General features: G+C 36.3%; 1 protein-coding gene across 1 annotated transcript; it reads left to right on the top strand.

Moving 5' to 3' along the window:
* Positions 1-777: 777 nt before the first annotated feature.
* On the top strand, positions 778-3205 carry LOC111899656 (lysine histidine transporter-like 8). The gene is made up of 6 exons (XM_023895507.3): positions 778-933; positions 1089-1436; positions 1619-1752; positions 1861-2294; positions 2391-2522; positions 2611-3205. The coding sequence occupies exons 2-6, from the start codon at positions 1153-1155 to the stop codon at positions 3094-3096; spliced, it is 1470 nt and encodes a 489-aa protein (XP_023751275.1). The 5' UTR covers positions 778-933; positions 1089-1152; the 3' UTR covers positions 3097-3205.
* The last annotated feature ends 16223 nt before the right edge of the window (positions 3206-19428 follow it).

Here is a 19428-nt window from a genome sequence, read left to right as displayed (position 1 = left end):
TATATATATATATATATATATATATATATATATATATATATATATGCCTTCAAATAAGAAATAGATTTATTGTGAGAAAAATAAAAATAAATTATAGCTAATTATTAGTATTTTTGGATTTAATTAATTAAAATAACTAAAATAAATTAAAAAATCTAATAACAATTATGTTATATTTGACACGTCACAACTAACTGATAAATTAACATTTTTTTTAAGTTTTTTTATGTTGTCATATTTAACAATTCAGAAAGTAGCTTATAATCTAATATTTTATAAAGCTACTTAGACTAGATTTTTCGAAGTTTATAATTTTTTTTTCAAATATATTCTTAATTATAAAAACATATTGTTTTAAATGTCATTTTATGTTATTTTATTTATTTCAGCTAAGTTATCAGTTAGTTTTTACCAAATATTATTTTTTATCGGCTAATTTTTTAGTTATTAGATAATTTTTTTTTATAAGAGATAGATTTTCAACTTTGAACTAACTTTCCAACTAACAATTAGTTTTTTAGCTACTTTGAATATATGTGAAATGGTACTACTTGAATTGTAATCGAATATCTAATTGGTTTGAATCGGTTTGGTCGGATTTGATATAGGTTGTTATTCAAGAAATGTAGGATCTCCGATTTAAATAATGAAACGTTTACTGATCATACAATCTATTATAACTGGATATTCAGTATCCATGGATTGATTGGTCTGAATTTGATACTTTTTTTCTGGGCATCCTAAGTCCTCTAAATATCATATTTTAAAAATGATCTCTATTATAGTTCTATTTTTTTTCCCTATAAATTAAGTCACTCGTCAGCTTATATGTATTTAATTATCTAAAGTTGAGTCGACCCAAGAAGACCCCAAACAACTACCATTTAGTCTTTTTAAGCTTGACTATGAACTTACATCGTTTACCGTGCTTAGGTGAGATTTATAGATGACCTTCTCCTTCATTGTTTTTTCAAGATTAGATCACCCATCAAATTCTATCTTTCCCTCTCTATAACAAACATGTACTAAAGCTAAAGTAAGTCTAACGATATCTAACACATAAATGAGAATTGCTTTTTCATTAACAGTATCCATCAAAATCTCTCTGTAAGAACGCATACATTGAAGTTGGAGTATAGAGTTACGGAAGAGATGGCAGATGGATTCAATCAAGAAGAAGGTGATTCAGAGAACAGGATTCATATAATGAATGATGAAGGCCAAATTGTAAGCAAGCGCATGGTGGAGAACCATTTCACAATTCCCGAACCAGATTCCGAGGATGGTCGGAGTGGAATCAACAAACAGCCAGAAGAATGGCTTCCCATCACTCAATCAAGAAAAGGGAATTCATGGACAGCCACTTTCCATTTGCTTTGCTCTGGAATCGGAACCCAAACACTCTCTCTCCCTCTCGCCTTCGTATACCTTGGCTGGTAAGTCCATTGTAAACACTTCAACTCACATAAGTCAGCATCAAAAAGTTTCAAGTTCTTAGAGTAACTTATTATCAATATTTAATCACGTACACCAATTGGTTAACAAGATATCTTTTTTTTAAATCCGGCGTGTGTTCTGAATTGACAAATATTGTAGCGAAAATTTCATTTTCTTCCAGGTTTTGGGGGATTCTTTGTTTGTGTGTTGCATTTGTATGGCAGCTCTATACCATTGGTTTGCTAGTGAGCCTTCACGAATCCGTCCCTGGTACTCGTTATAGCAGATACCTTCAACTTTCGATAGCTGCCTTTGGTATATGCATAAAGATTCCTTTGTTAAATTAAATACTAATATATAAAAAGTAGATCTTTACATAACCATATATGATATATTATTATTATTATTCTTTGACTTTTGCAGGTGTGAAACTGGGAAAAGTTATGGCCATTTTTCCAGTGTTGTATCTTGCAGGGGGTACATGTGTCATGTTCATAATCGCAGGGGGTGGAACCATGAAACTTTTCTATCAACTCATGTGCGACGACTGCTCTTCTAAGCATCCTTTAACAACCACAGAATGGTTCTTGGTTTTCATTTGTTTGACAATTCTTTTGTCCCTTTTTTGTCCGAACTTGCATTCTGTATCTCTAGTATCGTTATTTGGAGCAATCATGGCCGTTGGATATTGTACGACCTTATGGGTAATGATGGTTGCTAAAGGAAAGGTAGACGGCGCTGTTTATGATCCATCAAAAGTTGTGGCATCCGATGCTGGTCGAGCCCGAAGTACATTGAACGCACTTGCGATCATTGCCCTTGCATTTAGAGGCCATAATGTTGTGTTAGAGATACAGGTATACGTAGATGCCATTGACGTTTTTCCACTTACTTAATGGGCACACCACATATTTTGTTTTTACAATATTAACATGGTTTTATTTGTTTTTAAGGGTACTCTTCCATCAACCCCAAATCGTTCATCCGCAAAGTCCATGTTGAAAGGAGTGAGAGCTTCGTATCTTATTATCGCAATGTGTTTCTTCCCCGTTGCAATTGTTGGATATTGGGCATTCGGAAACAAGGTTAGCAAAAACTTCCATGAAAAAACAACACTTTGTGTTTAACCTTGTTAAACTTATGAACTATACTTAATACTTAAAATGGTTCCAGATTCCGGTGAATGGAGGAATGCTAACGGCAATCTCAACGAATATTCACCACAATGCATCAAAACCAGTGCTGGGTATGATATACGTGCAAGTTGTGTTGAGTTGTGTGTCTGCTTTTCAAATCTACAGCATGGTAATCTACGACAACTTGGAGCATGCTTACGTAAGCAGAACAAGCCATGAATGCCCAAAGTTGGTGCGAATGGGAATAAGGATTTTCTTTGGAGGTATGACCTTCTTTATATCGGTGGTGTTCCCATTCCTTCCAAGCTTGGCACTGTTGGTAGGAGGGTTTGCTTTGCATCTGACCTTCGGGTACCCATGTTTGATGTGGATTGTGATGAAGAGACAACCAACATCTATAAGGTGGTGGTTTACCCTTGGTCTTGGTTGTTTAGGTCTTGGGCTTAGTGTGTTGGTAATTGTTAGTGGAGTGTGGAACTTGGTTTGTAGAGGTTTAGATGCTAACTTCTTCCATCCACGTTGATAGAGGTCCGCTTTTGATCATTGAAAAAACAATGAATTTGTAGATTGAGGGCTGTGAAAATTATCATATTATTCCGTAATATTTATTAAGAACGGTGGATCTATTGTTACTATTACTCTCAACAGGACAATAGAATCAGTTTATAAATGAGATGAAATTAAAACTAAGCAAACAGTGACTTGTCCACACCATTGCTTCGTACAATTGTCTATTTTTCAAAAGTACTAGTGGTTTACTGCTTAACAAGGTCCCCCGATTTTGGCCCATATGAATCGGGTCCAACCGAGGACCATGTATGGGTGGATGGCATGGTCTTCACTAGCCTGATCGGTTGATACCGGTTTTTGCTTTTCCATTGAAACCGAGTGCGGTCATTTAGCAAACTAGGTTGGGATTACATACGTTGCATTAGAGATTATACATTAAAAAAAATAGGATTTACCTTACAAATATTAAAGGAACTAGCTACCTTGCAGTGTTTGGCAAGTAAAATATATCAAAACTTTTGAATTCCATATAATTCATATCCACTAAAAATTAAACAAAGGGAAAAATAAATAAATAAATAGGTGCAACATCAAAGCCGACCCAAATGGCACTTCACACACATCACCAATGATTGAATTTGATCTCGTTTCCAATTGGCAATCGGAAATCGACAGTGTCCGACCTCCTGTCTCACTAGTCTGCCCTCCATCTTCTGCCATCCTCCAAATGCCACCATCCTCAAAAGGCCTTCTTGGTCGAAGAAAAGAAGCATATATTATTTCCTAATACTTATCTTCTTTTGAAACTTGCATTGATCTTACCGATTAAAACAAGTGTGGAACGCATATTTACAACAATGAAGTTAATAAGGATTGATATACGCAACAAAAAGTATGATCAATTTTTGTGTGATAGTTTAGTGTCATGTATTCAACGTTAATTTGTTCTCAATGTTCATTTTTTGTAATTAATCAAATACATAAATGATAATCAAATTGACCATCGGATTATAGTGGGAAAACCCAATATTAGGGAAAACCACTTAGAAAAACACTATATATTCCACGATAATTTGAAAATGTTACAATGTTTATAGTGGGAAAACCCAATATTAGGAAAAACCACTTAGAAAAACACTATATATTCCACGATAATTTGAAAATGTTACAATGTTTGTTTTGGTGTGAAAATGGAATAAGGTGAAGATCAATAAAATATATTTAATAACCCATATATATATATATATATATATATATATATATATATATATATATATATATATATATATATAGAGAGAGAGAGAGAGAGAGAGAGAGAGAGAGAGAGAGGTTCAAATATTTTCACCATCTATTGTGTGTATGTATGATTGATTCTGGACCAATCATTTTAGTTATTTTAAGAAAGTAATTAATGCATATTAAATGCTAAAGATGTAATTAATACCCATTATATCTTCAACATGTAATATACATTAATTATTTTCTTAAAACAACTAAAATGATTGGTCCAGAATCAATCATACATGCACACAATAGATAGTGAAAACAAAATAACCTAACCCTATATATATATATATATATATATATATATATATATATATATATATATATATATATATATATATATATATATATATATATATATATATATGCTAATTTATAAGGAGTCTTAAAAACACTTGAATTCTAATTACCATATATACCAAAATCATGGCAACAACGAGAAAATAACAAAATACTGTTGCAAGCATCTGTTTAAACCATATTCAATAGACTCCATGTTGCTACGTAGTCTTCCGGATATGTGTTAGCTGGTTGTTGACAATCTAATCTAATGAGAACTCGAAAGTACAAACTACAAACAGGGAGACAAAAGTTAGGTTAGAAAGTTATACTGAGGGTGGTCCTCGGAATTGCTCTCTGATGTCTTCTCCTTAATACCATTTGTAGTTATTATTTTTATTCTTATCACTTCATTTTATTTGAAACAAAAGAAAGAATGTCTTGCCATGTAACACCTGCCCTTACATTGACTGTTACTCACGAACGCCTGGACAAAATTTATCTGAAATAACATCTTGTTGAGGAGGATGAAACTATCATTCCCGGTGCTACTATAATCATCGACTGTCCTCCGTTCTTTAAGATTGACTTCTATATATATTATTTCGAGGTTGATTTGTGGGTTCCTCATCCCCGTGTCCTTGGCCAGATTATTAAAGTCTATAAGATCCATACTTGCCAACAAAAACCTAACTTTATCTCAAAGATAGTTTGTTTTGAATTGTTTCCAATACTGTCGACTTCTTTCAGTATTTCTTCCGATTAGTAACAATAGTGTATGGTTTTATTTTTTCTCTAGAGGACGAAGTTTTATTGAGGGTCTCTGGAGTCGATAAAAAGATGGACAACAAATTTAGTTGGTTGATTTCGTCTTGTTTTTCATATCATAGTGTATTTCATCTTACTGGAAATTTTGACGATCAAAAAGCCACTAGGACTTCTCACATAGCGCTTATTATACACAACATCTCTCATTTGAATATATAGATGTAGAAATTCCCAGAGGCGGTATTAGGGCAAGTTGGTATGAACCCTTATTGAATACGTATGGGTGAAGTTCCTTTATTGTATTTCCGAGGGCAAGTATTATTTTCACATTTCTATTTTTGTTGCTTTTTCTTGGATATCAGTTATCTAATTGCTTTGATTATGTCATTGGATGGGAGTCGCCTACCATTCTTATAACCAGATTTTTGTTGAGGTTCAGGTTTTTGATCGGGATTTAGGCTCTGATGAATTTAAATTGGCTGTAATAAATGATAAATTAAATGACAATGAGGATGAAGGTAGTAATGTAGAGGACTATAAGGAAGACAAAGAGGAATCCGAGTCTTTCATTCAGGTTTATGATTTGTATCATACCAATGATGGTGCTAGCGAGCAAACCCTTAATGTTGTTGTTCCTCATGTTGTGGTGAATGATGATGATGATGGTGGCGAGGGTGGTGATGGAGGTTTGGTTCGACGACAAAGGGACATGGGTTTGGTTGTGTCCGTCGCTTTTACAACGATATTATCTGGTGGAGAAGGCAATCACAGGGGCAGAGATGTGAAGAGATCCCACTCTTTGGATCATAGTGTTTTAAGCCATTTACTAACGAGAAGTGATTCGTACACAACAGTTTTTTGCCATACACAACAATTTATGCATTATAAAATTGTACAGTACAACATTTTAAAACACCAATTGTTGTGTATGAAGAAAAATTATTGTGTACAAATCACCTCCCTTTACTAACAGTTTGGATGTTACTAGGCCTCTTTCTTACGTTAAGCAGTTAATGTGACAACCCGATATTTTGAATCAATGTAATGACCTAAAAAGTCAAAAATTGTAATCTCTTTCTATATAATGAAATTAGCGTCAAAAATAAAATGTTCAAAAGTCTTTATTGGGTTGCATAGAGTGATAAATATCGTATTAAGATTTCGAAAAATATAAAGAACACTAAAATCTGAGTTATAACGAAGGAGTTATGACCAATCTAAGATCCGTAGCAAATCCGGTGAAACACTGTTAAGCATAAAACGAGAAATTTCAATAAAATACTTTTCAACCTTAGGTGTCTAAATGAAAGTTGTAGATATCCCAAAACCGTAAACATACATAAAAAGAACGCCCAAATCTGACTTCATATAAGGAAGTTATGATTTTTCGAAGTTTCAGACATAACAGTAGACAACTAAAAACTCGAATTAGAGATCGAGCGACTTTTTGCCATCATGACCTAAACGAGAATCAAAGATCTCATCAACGGTACTACAACGGTAAAAATTCTGACAAAAATGGACATCGAATGAAGAAGTTATGGATTTTCAACGGACTTTTCCTGTCCCAGCCTGTTAAAAATATAATATTAAAATTAAAGTCAAAATTAGCCAACGAAGTCTAAACGAGAGTTGTAGATAATAATCTCACCTACGCGTGCATATAAGGAACGTCAAAATCTGAGCTCGTATGCGAGAGATATGAATTTTAGAAGTTCGAGTCACGAAAAACGAAGCTGTCAGACAGCTCACGACGTATGCCAGAAGTTCACGACGTGAGTCTGTGACTGATGGGTTCCAGAGCTGACAGCAGGCGTCTCGTCATTGGAAGAGGATAAGGGTCGACCTTATGACATGAACAACTCAATTCTCACATCGTGAGACCCCAAAAGTTGGCCTATAAATAGATCTCAAGGGTTTTCCGAGTTTAGTTGCTCACTTCTTCCCTTTCTCGTGCTTATGCTCTGCATTTAACCCTCTCGAAGTCATCCCGAAGCCCCGATTATCATATTCAAGTCCCGAAAGAAGGTTTTATGCACCCGAGATTCCTGAGAATCCCGAGGAATAAGCTTTCTCAAGTCAAAGTTATGCTCAGTTTTCATCTCACCTTCTTCAGTCTATCAAGTGAGTTCATACCCCTACAACTACGTTTTCAAATTCATTGTAAATTGTAAATGCTTTTATACAATTCTAAAGGGGGGGGGGGATACAAGTAAACACATTGTTATCCTTGTGTGAAAAACATCAATCTTTTGCTATACTTTGTTATATAATCAATCATATGTGATTTATAACTATCATACGAAAATGTTCGCATGCAACGTATCACGATAACACTTTGCTCTTTTTGGAATGAAACATGAGGTTATATAAATATGAAACACTTTATTTATATTTTGAGTATAAATGTTCGATAATGTTATTATATTTGTTATACTATACATACAAAGCCGACACTCCACTAGGGTTTACTATACAAGCGAAATACTTTCGGAAAAACTATAATAGGTATAGTTTACAAGGTAATCATGAGATTTTACATACTATATGTACTACATCAAGGAAATATTTTCATATACAAGAACAAATGGACTTTTCATATGTAAATCTATTTGATACTAAGTTTTGTGAGACATTCAACTTCACGTACATTCAAGTTTGCAGTTAAAGTCCTATATTATATACCATAATCTCTTGTAGGGAGAGCGTGATACTTGTGTATAGATCTATACGGGATTGACAATTCCGCACCTAATCTTCTAGCTATAGTTAGACAAGCAGGTCTGGGGTGACAAACGTCATAACATTCCAACGCCTGAAGAACGTTGTGACAGGCGGTCTGGGTCAATAGAATGGTTATAAAACTCACATGGAGTATTAAAAACACATTGATTTACGGGGTTATCAAATGCCTTAGCGATTTTACACGTACATAAATCTACTATTCTAGGCATGAGAAACATTATTGCATTACAACTTTGGAACATTTAAACTATCATGCATTTATGGAAAATATGGGATTTTCTAGGAGTTTTCAAACATCTACAAACAATTTCATTCAAAATTTATACAAACATTGACATTAAAAACTTATGAACTCACCAGCTTAAATGCTGATCTACTCTTTCAAATATACTTGTATTTCTCAGGGATTCATTGATATAGGTAAACTTCAGCTTTTGGAGAAGTGACGCTAAGGCGTCGGTTTAAAAACTCATTTTGTCATCATATTGTAATTTATTTTGAAACCGGTATCTTTCAACAATGTAACTTTTAAATTATATATATGATGGTTGTTTTTACTTTCTTTACTATGTATTCAACTGTGTCGATACTACATGAAGTCATCCGCCCTCGAACGATTCCACCGTTCTGGTTTGGGGGTGTGACAGATTGGTATCAGAGCGTTGTTTATAGTGAACTAAGTATATCGAACCACATAATATATACAAACTATAAATGCATAGGGACTAAAACTCTCTGACAAAACGTTTTTACACCTGAACCGCATTTCATTTAACTTAAATTATTTGGGTCATAAAAGCACAAATACATGCATACAACGATTTATTTTCATAAGTTAGAACTATATAAGAAGTATTAAGACAAGTTGGACACTATGACTACGCCTCGAAATATGTAATCGGATTTGGGACGAATATAGCCTGATCAACTATATTTATCCGAGATTGGACTAATGTGTGTTGAGGAATGTTCGTAGTGAGCAACAAGTCAAAACTTACCAAAATAACACTAGTATCAAGCATACAAAATTTAAATACTATAGGATTATTTGGTAATTACAATAGTTTATGCTAAATGTTTAGATTTACATGTTTTAAATTTTAGATAATTCTCATATCTCTATTCTCGTACAGTCGAAATGGCTGGATTCTATCCACCTGGGGATCCCTACTACCCGAATCAGGGCAATGGAGGATGGGTATAGGAGGACCCCGAAAAAGATGAGGAACCTATAGAGTTGGAGAAAGAGGAAGACTCTGGGACAGACTCAGAGCTAGATATAATCAACCCACCAGTCGCTTAACCTCTCGCATTTAGGGGAAACGTTCAGGGACCAACTCCCATTTGGGGAAGTCACATTCACCATTGGAGCCGGCAGCAAGGATTACATCCTCCCTACGACATGTTTCGGGACTTCTACGACGTCAGGGGCGTAGGTTTAACCGACCGAGCACTCCCGGTCATAGTGGGCAAACTAGCCAACCAATCCTATCAATCCGGGGTTCAAGCAAACCGGATTCGTGAAGTCAATGTGGAAGTATAAGTTCATACTTCTGACGTCCACCGTCTTGACAGGTTGCGGGATAATGCCTAACTCCACACCGACGCACTCCAAGAACAACTAATTGCCGCTCTCTCCAAGATAAGGGAAATGAGGGAACAACAAGCCGCCTTTGATAGGCGCCTTATGGAAGCAAAGCAATTAGACACGGAGTCGAGCTCTAAGCGCAACCTACGTCGCAAGTAGTACTTGCCCAGATCCCAAATTTTTTTGTTATAGAATAGGAACTCGGCTAAAAGTCTTACTTTACTTTAACTTCTGCATCGGAGACCCTTAGAAGGGTCAAAATTTTCCTAACATCAAAATGTAACTCGACATATGTTTAATATATATGTGAAGAAAGTCCTTTGTGTGTTAATTCTTTGGATGCCACTCAGATTCATAAAATTATCTATTATTCTGCAAACTTTTATTATGAATCAAGTTCAAAACTTTGGGTAGGTCAATCAAATTTATGAATTGAGGAAAATAGCAAATTAACAGGCGGCTCCCAATCCTTAAAGACTTATGGTCTTCATTTTATTTCTTTAGCAGCATGATGCCGCCACGTAGATCTACACGCCGTGTCAACAATGCAACGCCTCCACTACCACCACCTCTATTAACGGAAAATGTCGCCTTGATAGCTGTTGTAACAGCTGCAGTGACAGCGGCAATGGCCCAGATGAGTAATAATGGTTCCGGAGGGAGGGTAAATAGCTCTACCAACAGCCAACGTCAGGGTCGTTCAGGGGATTGCACCTTCAAGGACTTCACCAATAGCAAGCCCATATCTTTTAATGGATCCGGAGGGATAATGGCTCTATCGCAGTGGATAGAGAAAATAGAAGCGGTTTTCGAGATCTGTGCATGTCTGGAAGTATGCAAGGTAAAATTTTGCTTCTTGTACATTCTCCGAGAGAGCTTTGACGTGGTGGAATGGCCATGTCAAGTCACTAACGTTGGTACTGGCAAATTCTATGGGCTGGGAGAATCTAAAGCAAATGTTAATGCAAGAGTATTGTCCAAGGGACGAAGAACAAAAGATCGAGCAGGAACTTTGGGGCCTTAATATGGTAGGCTCGAATATCACAACCTATACCAATAGGTTTAATGATTTGGCAATCCTTTGCCCATGGATGATTGCTCTAGGGAGCAAGAAGATCGAGAGATACATTTGAGGATTGTCGCTCCAGATTCGAGGAAGTGTACTAGCCTCCAAACCAGTCACTTTCGATAGTGCCAAACAGTTGGCACAAGCTCTTGTTGACCATGGAATCTGCCAGCGCTTCGCGGCTACCGTTCCGGAGCAACCCATAGGGAATAACAACAACAACAACAGTACCAACAACAACAACAAGAAGAAGTTTTGGAATAAGAGAAAGGGGCAATTTCCGCAAGAGCCTTCCAAGAAACAACAGGTAGCGGTAGTCCAAGCCACTATTGCCCCCACTACTATCCCTATTACCTCTACACCAGTAAGCAATATGTTGGGAACCTACCAAAGTGCAACAAATGCAATTTCCATCACAATGGAAATTGTCGGGAGATGCACTGCAACAACTGCTACAGGAAGGGGCACACTGCCCGTTTCTATAAGGCACCGGCACGACCAATCACCCAAGTTCCTGGAGTCGGCGTGGGCCAGGCGTGTTATGGTTGTGGCGAGGCTGGAAACTACAAGAGAGATTTCCCTAAGGCAAGGAATGCTGGCGGCATAGGAAGAGTGCTGGCAATAGGGCTGAACGAAGCAATAGCTAATCCCACGGTGGTTACGGGTACGTTTCTCCTCAATAACACTTATGCATGCATACTCTTTGATTGTGGTGCAGAGAGGAGTTTCGTGAGTCATAAATTCAAACACATACTAAAACAGAACCCTCAATCACTCAATAAGATATTTATAGTAGAAATGGCAAACGGTAGAACAGAAAGCACAAACGATATGTACATAGACTGTACACTAACTCTAACCGAACATTCATTTCAAATTGATCTAATGCCGATCATTATAAAGAGATTTGATGTCATCATCGGTATGGATTGGTTAAGCCTGCACCATGCCGATATACTTTGTAACGAAAGGGTCGTTTGCCTTAATCTGCCAAATGGAAAAACTCTTGTCATTTATGGTGACAAAACTGGTACCAATTTACAAATAATCTCTTGCGTCAAAGCCCAGAAATACCTGCGTAAGGAGTACCATGCCTTCTTAGCCCACGTGGTAAATAAGGAAAAAGTAACAAAAGACATCAAAGACATTCCAGAATTTTTCGATTTTCCCGATATCTTCCCTGAAGATCTTCCAGGAGTTCCACCAGAACGACATGTCGAGTGCAGAATCGATTTAATTCCCGGAGCTACCCTAGTAGCTAAGTCGTTGTATCGTCTAGTGCCAGCTGAGATGCAGGAATTATCCAGCCAATTAAACGGACAACTCAGCAAAGGATTCATCAGGCCAAGCTTCTCACCTTGGGGAGCACCAATCCTGTTTGTAAAGAAGAAGGATGGATCTTTCCGTATGTGCATCGATTACCGGGAACTCAACAAGCTCACTATCAAGAACCGATATCCCCTACCACACATAGACGAATTGTTCGACTTATTCCAAGAAGCGAGTTATTTCTCAAAGATCGATTTGAGATCCGGGTATCATCAACTGCGAGTCCTGGGAGGAGATGTTCCCAAAACAGCCTTTCGAACTCGTTATGGTCACTACGAGTTCGTAGTGATGCCCTTTGGATTAACAAATGCATCGACAGTGTTCATGGACTTAATGAACCGAGTGTGCCGTTCATTCCTGGACAAATTTGTGATAGTATTCATAGACGATATACTCATCTATTCGAAGAGTAAAGAGGAACATGGTCAACACCTTCAACAAATCTTGGAAACGCTAAGAAAAGAGAAGTTATATGCAAAATTCTCAAAGGTTAAATTTTGGATTCGGAAGGTAGATTCCTTAGGTCACATGGTTAGAAAAGACGAGATACACGTGGACCCTTCCAAAATCAAGGCAATCGAGAACTGGTCAGCTCCGAGGACCCCAACGCAAATCCGACAATTCTTGGGCCTTGCTGGCTATTACCGAAGATTTATACAAAACTTCTCGAAGATTGCTAAACCCCTTACAACCTTGATCCAGACGGGTGTAGCTTTCAATTGGGAAGAAAGAGAAGATGGTGCATTCCAAACACTGAAACAAGCACTATGCAGCGCACCTATATTGTCCTTACTAGAAGGAACAGAAGACTTCGTGGTCTACTGTGATGCATCTAATCAAGGTCCTGGATGTGTTCTAATGCAACGAGGAAAGGTCATCACCTACGCCACGAGACACTATCTCTATGGCACTAAATGTACAATCTTTACCGATCATAAGAGCCTTCAACACATCCTCAATCAAAAGGAACTCAACATGAGGCAAAGAAGATGGGTTAAATTGTTGAATGACTATGAATGTGAAATTCGTTATCATCCAGGAAAAGCGAATATGGTAGCTGACGCTCTTAGTCGAAAGGAGTACTCAGGCCGCCGAGTGAAATCCTTAACCATGACGATCCATTCACACCTGTCCACACAAATTAAGGAAGCTCAGAGGGAAACCTTGAAATGAAAGAATGTGACGGGAGAAGCCTTAAGGGGAATGGATAAGAATCTTGAAGTCAAGGGTGATAGAGTTCGTTACTTCATGGATCAGATCTGGACACCGAAGTTTGGTGGATTCAAAGACGTGGTCATGAAAGGATCAAAAGACTCGATACTCCGTGCATCCAGGTTCAAACATGATGTATCTGGACCTCAAGAAACTGTATTGGTGGCCGAACATGAAAGCAGAGATCGCTACCTATATGGGCAAGTGTCTGACTTGCGCCAAAGTCAAGGTAGAATACCAAAAGCCCTCGGGATTACTACAACAACCCGAAATACCCGAGTGGAAGTGGGAGCGGATAACCATGGATTTCATAACCAAATTACCCAAGACAGCAGGTGGGCTAGACACCATCTGGGTAAATCGTCGATAGATTAAAAAAATCCGCACACTTCTTACCAATAAAGGAAATCGACAAGATGAAGAAGCTAGCTCAAACATACATCCGAGAGATTGTACGACTTAATGGTGTACCAATATCCATTATCTCCAATAGAGATAGTAGATTCACCTTGCGATTCTGGCAGTCGCTGCAAAAATCTCTAGGAATGAGACTAGACATGAGTACCGCTTACTATCCATAAACCGACGGACAAAGTGAGAGGACCATACAAACCTTGGAATATATGTTAAGAGCTTGTGTAATCGATTTTGGTAAAGCATGGGATATCCATTTACCACTAGTCAAATTCTAATACAACAATAGCTATCACTCCAACATTAAAGTTGCTCCATTCGAAGCCCTCTATGGCCGCAAGTGCAGATCACCACTGTGCTGGGCTGAAGTCGGTGACACACAACTAGCCACGAGACAAGTACCCGAAAACACTCTCACATGCCTGGAAATCATAAGAGAAACAACGGAGAAGATCATTCGAATTCGGGAATGACTAAATGCTTCAAGAGACAGACAGAAGAGTTATGCGGACAAAAGACGGAAGCCCTTGGAATTTCTGGTTGCGGACCGAGTGCTATTAAAGGTCTCGCCCTGGAAAGGGTTAATACATTTCGGAAGACGTGGGAAACTAAACCCAAGGTATATCGTACCATTCGAGATCCTTGCAAGGATCGGCCCGGTAGCATACAAACTTCGACTACCACAGAAACTCAATAACGTACATCCTACCTATCATGTGTCAAATTTGAAGAAATGTTTGTCCGATGAGACCCTCATCGTCCCTCTAGAAGAAATCGAAATCAACGAGAGTCTCCACTTTATAGAGGAACCAATTGAGATCATGGATAAAGAAATTAAAAGAACAAAACAATGTCACTGACCCATTGTGAAGGTCCGCTGGAATGCAAAGAGGGTACTTGAATATACATGGGAACACGGAGATCGGATGGAACAAAAGTACCCGCATCTTTTTCCCTAATCCAAAAATATTTACCTTACATTAAATTTCGGGAAGAAATTCCGTCTAACGGGGGGATGATGTGACAACCCGATATTTTGAATCAATGTAATGACCTAAAAAGTCAAAAATTGTAATCTCTTTCCATATAATGATAGTAGCGTCAAAAATAAAATGTTCAAAAGTCTCTATTGGGTTGCATAGAGTGATAAATATCGTATAAAGATTTCCAAAAATATAAAGAACACTAAAATCCGAGTTATAACGAATGAGTTATGACTAATCTAAGATCCGTAGCGAATCCGATGAAACACTGTTAAGCATAAAACGAGAAATTTCAATAAAATAATTTTCAACCTTAGGTGTCTAAATGAAAGTTGTAGATATCCCAAAACCGTAAACATACATAAAAAGAACGCCCAAATCTGACTTCATATGAGGAAGTTATGATTTTTCGAAGTTTCTGACATAACAATAGACAGCTAAGAACTCGAATTAGAGATCGAACGACTTTTTGCCATCATGACCTAAACGAGAATCGAAGATCTCATCAATGGTAATACAACGGTAAAAATTCTGACAAAAATGGACATCAAATGAAGAAGTTATGGATTTTTAATGGACTTTTCTTGTCCCGACCTGTTAAAAATATAATATTAAAATTAAAGTCAAAATTAGCCAACAAAGTCTAAATGAGAGTTGTAGAGAATAATCTCACCTACGTTTTCATATAAGGAGCGTCAAAATCGGAGCTCGTATGCGAGAGATATGAATTTTAGAGGTTCGAGTCACGAAAAACGAAGTTGTTAGACAGCCCACAATGTATGCCAGAAGTTCACGACGTGAGTCTGTGATTGATGGGTTCCAGAGATAACAACAGGCGTCTCGTCATTGGAAGAGGATAAGGGTCGACCTCACGACATGAACAACTCAATTCTCACGTCGTGAGACCCCAAAAGTTGACATATAAATAGATCTCAAGGGTTTTCCGAGTTTAGTTGCTCACTTCTTCCTTTTCTCGTGCTTATGCTCTACATTTAAGCCTCTCGAAGTCATCCCGAAGCCCTGATTATCATATTCAAGTCCTGAAAGAAGGTTTTATGCTCCCGAGGTTCCTGAGAATCCTGAGGAATCAGCTTTCTCAAGTCAAAGATACGCTCAGTTTTCATCTCACCTTCTTCGGTCTATCAAGTGAGTTCATATCGCTACAACTACATTTTCAAATGATTTTATACACTTCTAAAGGGGGGGGGGGGATACAAGTAAACACATTGTTATCCTTGTGTGAAAAACATCAATCTTTTGCTATACTTTGTTATATAATCAATCATATGTGATATATAACTATCATACGAAAATGTTCGCATGCAACGTATCACGATAACACTTTGCTCTTTTTGGAATGAAACATGAGGTTATATAAATATGAAACACTTTATTTATATTTTGAGTATAAATGTTCGATAATGTTATTATATTTGTTATACTATACATACAAAGCCGACACTCCACTAGGGTTTACTATACAAGCGAAATACTTTCGGAAAAACTATAATAGGTATAGTTTACAAGGTAATCATGAGATTTTACATACTATATGTACTACATCAAGGAAATATTTTCATATACAAGAACAAATGGACTTTTCATACGTAAATCTATTTGATACTAAGTTTTGTGAGACATTCAACTTCACGTACATTCAAGTTTGCAGTTAAAGTCCTATATTATATACCATAATCTCTTATAGGGAGAGCGTGATACTTGTGTATAGATCTATACGGGATTGACAATTCCGCACCTAATCTTCTAGCTATAGTTAGACAAGCAGGTCTGGGGTGACAAACGTCATAACATTCCAACGCCTGAAGAACGTTGTGACAGGCGGTCTGGGTCAATAGAATGGTTATAAAACTCACATGGAGTATTAAAAACACATTTATTTACGGGGTTATCAAATGCCTTAGCGATTTTACACGTACATAAATCTACTATTCTAGGCATGAGAAACATTATTGCATTACAACTTTGGAACATTTAAACTATCATGCATTTATGGAAAATATGGGATTTTCTAGGAGTTTTCAAACATCTACAAACAATTTCATTCAAAATTTATACAAACATTGACATTAAAAACTTATGAACTCACCAGCTTAAATGCCGATCTACTCTTTCAAATATACTTGTATTTCTCAGGGATTCATTGATACAGGTAAACTTCAGCTTTTGGAGAAGTGACGCTAAGGCGTCGGTTTAAAAACTCATTTTGTCATCATATTGTAATTTATTTTGAAACCAATATCTTTCAACAATGTAACTTTTAAATTATATAGATGATGGTTGTTTTTACTTTCTTTACCATGTATTCAACTATTTCGATACTACATGAAGTCATCCGCCCTCGAACGATTCCGCCGTTCTGGTTTGGGGGTATGATAGTTAAACATGGCAAGCCCGCTCGAGATGTAAATACTTCGTACCCTTCTGGGCCTATTTATGTTCCCCCAATGGAAATATGGGCGGGATCGGTCTTTGTTGGATCCTAAAGTGGCTATGTCGGTTTTTGAGAAATTTTCTTCCTTTGGCACTAAGCTCAGCCTGGGGAGAAGAAATATGGAACATACTCGAAATTTGTTTAAGATGAAACTTGTTGAAAATTTGGTTATGGGTCATCAATTGATGTCTTCTTAAGAGGAGAATCAAGAGTTGTATCGAGAGGATCGTGACTTGTGCGATGAACTCAAAATGGTCTCTAAACTTATAAAGCCCTTTGTTACACCATCAATAGGGTTGTCACATAATGTTCATACATTTTATGATCAGTATGTGAGCATATCATAGAAAGTTGTTGAGTTAGAAACGATTGATTCTGGTGTTGGAATAGTTCCGGAGGTGGAACTAAATGGTAGGAAAGGTGAGTTGGTGTCCCTATAGGAGAAGAAAGCTATTTTAATGAGCAAATTGCGGACCACCAAAGTTTGGAGGAGGAGATCTCCTTGTTACATGGTAATGTTGCATCGTTGGAGTTAGAGAAAGCTGGGCGTGTTGATAAAATTGCTATGTTAGAACAAGGTGTGCAAAAGTTGAAGGGTGAACTTAGCATGTCATCTTTAAAGAACATAGATTTGCAAGCCAGTGTGATTGGGTTAAGTGATCGGGTGCGTAAGTTAGATAAGTACATGAAGTGGGTGTTATCAGAGAGAGCAGCGAAGGTGCTTGATATTGCCATATATATATATATATATATATATATATATATATATATATATATATATATATATATATATATATATATATATATATATATATATATATATATATATATATGGCAATATCAAGCACCTCCGCTGCTCTCTCTGATAACACCCACTTATCACGACCCATAAGTGGTAATTTGGTATTACTTTTGAGAATGCCATGAACACATTTATAGAAAGGGTGATTTGGGTATTTCCATTGAATTCTCAAATGGAACACATTTCAAAAGTATCAATACTACACATGAATCCTAAATACATGAATGTTGTATAACAAAATTTCTATACAAATATTTTACGTGCATAGTAAACTATATATGACGATTGATTATTTTGACTTAATGCAGAAGAATGACTTAATTAAGAAGGTCACGAAAAGTAACTCTTCATGTAATTAGTCATATCTCTTCACAAATTTTCGGTCATTAGTTTTTTTTATTCGATTTCTCCACGTGTGCTATAATTTTCTCAAATTTTATTTAGGGATAGAGGCTAGACAGAGCAATATACTCTCGTTCATTTGTTTATTTTGTAATTCTACTTTGGTGTCTTCCTGTAATAGTAGTTTTAGTTTACTTTTCTTATTAAGATATCGTAGTAAACAATCTACCCAATTATAACAACTAGGTGTGAGCCCCGTGTATTACACGGGTTTATTTAAAAAAATATTAAACATTAAAATATAAACAAAAAATATTTTTTATGTAAAACTTTAAAATAAAAAGAAAGAAACATATTTATTGCAATTTAATATCATATATATTATATTTAATACTTTACATATATAAGTTTATGATTTTAATTTTAAAAATTGAAACAAACCAAAAATTGACAAGTGGATAATATTTATTTAAAAAATACCACAAAATGACAAGTGTCAAAACTCATGAGAGATTGACATGTGGCAAAAAAAACCTTCATTTATTAAGGAGGATGTGCTTCTAAAAAGTTTTCTATTATGATATTATACTTGGGAAAAGGTAATAATTGATGTCCTGAGGTGATGTTGTTACTCAAGGTTTTGTTAGTTGTTGTCAGTGCATATATCATGACCTTCAACATTCCATATACCAACAAGTAGACAATAGTTAATTGAAGCTACACATTCAAAAGTAACAATGATCCATCCATATAAAAACTTTATATCATGCCTTCCTTAAGGAAAGGAAAGGGGATCCCAAGGAATATCGACATTCCTCAAAAATCAAGTTGCAGGTTTACAGATAATCGTTTAGAATATATATGAAAGACATATTTATAGATCATAAAATTCAAGAGATGTATATTTCTGCATTTTGTTTACCTTAATTGTAAGAGAAATTTAATTCTTTAGTCAAATTATTTTTGAAATTACGGTGAGGATACATATTTCATAGAGCCTCCTGCTTCTATCTCTACACCGAAAAAAAGAGAAAGAAATGATTATCTTTTTTTTAAAGGATATATAATTTTTAATGGTAAT

The sequence above is a fragment of the Lactuca sativa genome, chromosome 4 (genome assembly GCF_002870075.4).
Source record: "Lactuca sativa cultivar Salinas chromosome 4, Lsat_Salinas_v11, whole genome shotgun sequence".
Classification (NCBI taxonomy): Eukaryota; Viridiplantae; Streptophyta; class Magnoliopsida; order Asterales; family Asteraceae; genus Lactuca; species Lactuca sativa.
The sequence above is the reverse complement of the archived record's forward strand: the minus strand, read 5'-3'. Positions and strand labels throughout refer to the sequence as shown.